We start from the raw sequence: 6,660 nt of genomic DNA on the forward strand, positions 1-6,660 counted from the left end.
TAGAAGAACCCTTCGCAAGAACAAGTTCGTTGATTTCGTCGGTAAGTTTTTCTTTTTCTTCTATATTTATTTATTTATTTATTTATTTCATCTCTCTGTTATTTTTTAAATTAATTAATTTGAAATTCAACGAGTGTCGTTTCTTGCTTTGGATTCTCCCTTGGGAGATTTTCATGAAACAGAGTCTGCATTACTGGATCCATAATTGTTCATTCAATAACCGTAAAATTTTAAGTAGAATCATAGTTCTATATTTAGTATTGTCTATAAAACATAGATAAGTTATTTTTTTATCTTTTCTAACCATTTTATCATAAAAATTCAAGCTTAGAACACACACATTATGTGATTTATTGATTTTTTTTTTCTTTTATAGGAGAATATCACCTTGATCTTATAGTAAGCTATGGTGCGGTACCTGTGATAGTTCCTAGAGTTTCCGGTGTCCACATGTTGCTAAGTAGCTTCGAGCCTATTCATGGCGTCCTTCTATGCGAAGGCGAAGACATAGATCCGTCATGGTACGAAGAAGGAGATAACAATGGCACTCTCTCGCAGGACGAATTAGACGAAATTAGAAGGGTCCATGCAAGTGACACAGCCATAGACAAAGAGAAAGATTCAATTGAGCTAAGTCTTGCAAAGCTTTGCTTAGAAAGGAACATTCCATACATGGGAATTTGTAGAGGCTCTCAAGTTCTTAATGTTGCATGTGGTGGCACTCTTTACCGTGACATAGGTAAAGAGCTTTCCAAGAAGTGCCCTGAGAGCCAGAGAGTTATGCATATAAACTATGATGATTATGATGGCCATAGGCATGTTGTTAAGGTTGTCGACAACACTCCTTTGCATTCTTGGTTTAAGGATTCGTTGGACGAAGCCAAAATGGAGATTTCTGTAAATAGTTATCATCATCAGGGGGTTAAGCGACTGGCGCAACGTTTCGTGCCAATGGCTTTCGCCCCTGATGGTTTGATCGAAGGGTTTTACGACCCTGATGTTTATAATCCCGAAGAGGGTAAGTTTATTATGGGGTTACAATTTCATCCGGAGAGAATGAGGAAGTCGAATTCGGACGAATTTGATTACCCCGGATGCCCATTTGCTTATAAGGTTAGTTTTGAGAATAGATGCTTTCTAAATTAGCCTAATTAATTAATCAAGAAAGTTTGATTATGTTGATTTCTTGTCACATTATCTGACTAATTGAAGTTGGTGTTCTGAATTTTATTTGTATTGTGAAGGAATTTGTGAAGGCAGTGATTGCTTATCAAAAGAAGATGAATAGTTTAACATGTGTGCCAAAGTCTCCAAAGCTTAACAAGGAAATGGAGGTTAAAAGGAAGATCATAGTGCGGAGTTTTTCACTTGCAAGGAATTTATACACTTCTGGCCATGGGAAAAGGGGTTCTTCCAAAGACTCTGAACTTGAAGCTGGAGCAGAATTTCTTGAGGTATAATTACTTTTCAGTTTTCATATTAATAGTGTGAATGGTCATTTAAAAGTTTTACGCTGCTGTCTGTTTATCAATGTGGCAAAATGTAAAAATATATAAATATGATACTACTTATAATATATGATTAGTCTTTATATTTGTTGTTTATTTATATAATTAATCATTGATTAAAAGTGTTTTATGCTTAAATTTGCAGTCAAACACAGCATTGAGTGTGCAACAAGAGAATAGGTTAAAGCAAATGGGTGCAACAGTTAGAAATGCAGGATCATATGTTGAGAGGCTGAAGCTAAATGAAGAAAGAGAAAAAATGGCAAGAAATGTAATGGGAAAAATGCCAGTGGAACAGTTGTCTGATCTCTTGTCTTTCTACCACACAATGGCTCAGATTTGTTCTCAAGTCTTGGAAACAAAGATTCATGACCTTGTTGTCAATAATAATTAGTTCTTGATTTTTTTGGAATATAAATTATTATTTGTTGTTCTGTGTACAAAATTAAATTAAATGGGGTTGCTCTAATTTTGTGGTGGGAATCACATGAATCTTGTGTGGTGGTAGATGCATTGTTATATGGCTTTATGTATAATGTGTACACGTTTTAACTTTTTCCTCCTCCCTTAATTTTTGGCTTTTGTGTTAATGAAAGTGATGTTAGTCTCTATTATTAGCTTTCTTAATTTCTGTTGAATAATGAGGTGAAGAACACCATCAACTAGAGGCAGAGTATTTCATACAATAGAAAATAACTAACTTTCCGTTAAATGTTGGGAGAGGATTATTTTTTGTTGTTGTCACGGTATTTTCTAATTCGACAGATCAAAAATTAATATATAATTTGAGCGTGATTTGAGTTTCAATTAAAGGTTTGTCGCTGACCAATGTGTTGATACAAGCACAAGGCATTCGAATTCCTCGACATTTGTTTAAGCAAATGAATAAACTGATCACTCGACCAACCAAATTAGTTATTGGGAAAGAATTATTGATTGGCTAAGGGAGAGGATTATTGGTTCTTGAAGTGAGGGGACTAACATGGAATCTAAAATGTCATTTTTTTTATTTGCTTCAATAGTTTGAGGCCCATCATCAATCTTATACATTGAACTGAAGATTATTTTCTTTGAAAAATTCAAAGCAAAAACTAGGGAGAAATTGATACTACAATTTTGGAGGCCATTATTAGAACATTTTTTTTTTCTCTTTATATATAGAGTTGGCAATAACTTTGCACGTGCTTCAAATTAGACAGGTGCATTTCTAATTAAGATAAAAAAAAATTTAAATGTATAACATTAGTGTTTTTACATATTTATAGGTGGCAACCGGCAAGATGTTGAATTTAGATTTTTTTCCATTTTTTTTGGAGAATGTTGAATAATTTATAAAAAATGTACACCAACATTAAACAATTAACTTTCAGAAAATTACTAAAATGGCAATAAATGATATTACAACGACATTATTTGATTTTTTACCATGATCAAGCTTCTCTAATATGCTAATATTTTTTAACTATGTTATGAATATGTAAAAAATCAGTCACTACGTTAATTATAAAAATAAAATATATGTTAAAATATACAATATATAATATTTTTATCATAAAATTTTTGATCCTATATCATGATCGAATAAAAAGATGCAGATAATCCATTACTATTGCAATATAGTCATTGAACTGATGCAAAGGAACGAGTAATTAATAGCACAAGAAATTGATAATAAAATTTTGGAGAGTGGAACATGATCTTTTTGTACACAATCTCTTATTAATTAGGTTTTATTAGCAAGTGCTCTACCAACATTTTTTTTATTTGGAAGTTTCCATTATAATACATAATTAAGCTGGTAACCAGACTTTCATATTATTATATATGCAACATTTTTAACAAAATGTTCTTAGAGCACTCATCAAAAATAAATTCCAGTATTAAACGAATTCCATAATCAATTAAGCCTTGTTCCAATGGAAACATTGATCCGAGTTAAGATCCCATCTATGCCTGCATGGACCTGAGTCAGTGATATTCCAAGGTTGATAATGTCCAATTACTTTGTCTCTCCCTTGAACATAAATGTCAAAAAAATGATCACCACTTACCCAATAAAATCGACAAAAGTATAAGGTTACGTCGTGGAAGATATCCGGGAGGAATTTGAAACTCCATGATTGATTTGGTTCAACTACTACTGGACCAAGATCATGGTGCTTGTCTTTGCAATGAAGACCAAGTTTATGGTTGTTTGGCAATTTGTTAAACACCTCAACTTTTGTTTTGGAGAACAACCCGCTCTCACACCCATTGAAATGCAAAGCAACAATTAGGGTTAATAGAAGAGAAATTGGTAATGCAATTTTTTTGGAGAATGGGGCCATGTTTATTTTGAACATATAACAAAGAAAAACCCTTTATCTTTATATAGAGTTTTGGAATTAACTAAATCTTGAAATGTGACTTCTCATATGAATATATTTCTATGTAAGGATGATAGTCGATATGTAAATGCGTCTAATGTGAAATAATTTAATTAATTATATCAAATTATTTAACGTGTAGATAATTAAAAGATTAAATTTTTTTACTCTATTTTACCAGAAAATTGATGAATCAAATTGCATATATCCTCTAGATTAGGAATAAAATTCTTAACCCTAAATGTTTAAGATAAGATTTTGTAGTTTTCCTCTAAAGATTATGGTAAGAAATGATTGATTAAATAATATCATAATTAACATCATATTGAATATAATTAATAAAGGCAATGTATATCAAATAATGCATTTGATTATTCTATTTACTAAATGAAACAAAACTTCCATGTCTTGATATTTTATAAGTCTAAGTATTTATTTGTGTCTTTTAAAATATGTTATTGATTTACTCTGCCATGCATTTGTGTAAAATGAAATATGTTTATTTAATTACATTTAATGTTGAATGTTTTAATTAAGTTAAGTTTAATAAATTATTATTTTTTAATTTCATTTATTCAATTCGTTTTATCTAGATGAGTCCACTTTTATTTCGAGGCCAGTTAATTTTTTATTAAAAATATAAATTAATGTATATTATGAATTTATGATTGTCTTACACTTGGTAGGTACAAAACATTCATTGAAATGACAGACACCTAGATAAAATATTTGATGAATTTAACAAGTATATCTATATATAGCAATAAGCGGAAAAAAGAACGCAACTATATTTATTATTTATTTCTCACAGTTTTTTCTTGTCAATTTAATAAATTAAAGACTAATCAATTATTATCTTGAGTTTTGTGTAAAAATCTTTTGCTTATTAATTAATTATTGTATATATAAAACAAAATTTAAGTTTCTTACATTTGCAAATGACTGAAATAATGGATTACCAAGGGATGGCAAAATTCTCCGAGACGCAGGGATCTCTGCGGGAACTGTCCCGAATGGAGATCCGACTATGAAAAATTTTTTCCGTGAGGATGGGGACGGGGGACAAAATTTTCCCGAAGCAGACGCGGAGATCCGAACAGGGATCCCCGCTCCATCCCAACTAATCCCCGAACTTCATAAATTTCTTAATAGTTTATTTCACACATACACACCTACCCCGCTCCATCCCCGCTAATTCCCAAACTTCATAAATTCCTTAATAGTTTATTTCACACACACATACATAGAAACCCAAAACTTCTAATCCTCATTTGCATAACTTTTCTTCAATTCAGAAATCTCTAACGTTGTCCATACTCCATCCAACCTCTCTGCAGCCACCCTCTCGCCACTCTCCCTTCTCACCGCATCGTCACACCTCACCGTGCCATGATCCTCACCGCATCGTGCTCTCTATTTGCGGCGTTACTTTTCGTAACTTTGTCGTCGTGTCCATTCTCTTCTCTGTTGTCGCGTCTCCCACCTTGTCTACTTCTCTATCCTCTGACTTGCCGTTGCGTCCTCCTATTGCGTCATTTCGAAAGAAGTCACCATCTTTGTTGTTTAGACTTTTTGTATAAAATCTTGTTATTTTTGTATAGAATTGATACTTACACCTCTATTCATATGGAAATTAATAATTAGTTAGAACTATCAGATAGATGGGAAATAGGGTCCCCGCGAAGAATGGGACCCTGTGAAAAATGGGGATAAGGAGCAATATTCCCCTACAGCGGAAAACGGGAGCGGAGACGGGGAGTAAATCTGGGGGCGGGAATGGAGAACATGAAGGCATCCCCCGCCCCGCCCTGTCCCGTTGACATCCTAAAATTACCTTTTAAAATGTCAATGTCTTTTATATTAATTTGTTTCTTTTTTTTTTCCTTTTACCTTAAAATTACTTTAATAAATAATAAAATCATGATTTGTAGTGAAATTATGATTCCTGCATTAACATTCTATGAAACAATTGTAATTGTCCTCTAATCATAATAGTCACTTGAAAAAAAAAATACAGAATTATTTATTCTAAAAATTTAAGCTAAAGCATAGATATACGAATAATTATTAATATAAAAATACTCAATACATATAAGACACTCCTAAAATAATTTCATTGTATGAAAACATAACAAAACATAGATATCATATTTTGCATTATTGGAGATATATCATGAAATTAAATAAAACAAAGCGGATACATACAAATATGTATTATTCATTATTTTTATTCTAGAAATTTTAGAAGAGTGAACTTGCCATCCTCCTATCATATCATGATTTTATTCAATCCTTCCACTTAAAACAATTTCGATCTTGGCTCGTAACCCTACATGGACCAGATTCACTTATCTCCCATGTACATTTTGTGCATTCTTTTTGGTCACGAGATTCAGCATATACATCAAACCGGTGCAAAGTTTGTGACCAAGTGAAGCTGCAAAAGTATAATGTTGAATCCCAAACTGGGTTTGGACGAAACTTGAAACTCCAACTTTGATTAGGTTGAATTGTTTGAAGATTAAGATCATGACGCTTGTCTTTGCAATGAACATTGAGATTTGTCTTGCTATTTAGCTTGTTGATAATCTCAAGTACCACTTTGTCTGGAAGTAAAAATCCACACTCACCAACATTGCATTTGAAAGCAATGAGTATGGTTAATACCATATAAAATGAGACTATAACTTTGGAGAAGATAGAAGTCATCATTTTTGTTACACAATATTGAGAGTGGATGATACAATATCATCATTAATCATTACATTTATAAGCAAACAATATGG

General features: G+C 32.1%; 1 protein-coding gene across 1 annotated transcript in view; it reads left to right on the forward strand.

Moving 5' to 3' along the window:
- Positions 1-2,119, forward strand: part of LOC107489989 (putative glutamine amidotransferase GAT1_2.1) — a gene marked incomplete in the record, with an annotated part of 2,248 nt that extends 129 nt beyond the window's left edge. Inside the window, 4 exon segments of the mRNA XM_021142931.2 lie at positions 1-41; positions 377-1,113; positions 1,245-1,454; positions 1,654-2,119. Of these exon segments, the coding sequence (XP_020998590.1) occupies positions 1-41; positions 377-1,113; positions 1,245-1,454; positions 1,654-1,902 (1,237 nt within the window).
- Between the last annotated feature and the right edge of the window lie 4,541 nt (positions 2,120-6,660).

This window comes from Arachis duranensis, chromosome 5 (assembly GCF_000817695.3).
Source record: "Arachis duranensis cultivar V14167 chromosome 5, aradu.V14167.gnm2.J7QH, whole genome shotgun sequence".
Taxonomy (NCBI): Eukaryota; Viridiplantae; Streptophyta; class Magnoliopsida; order Fabales; family Fabaceae; genus Arachis; species Arachis duranensis.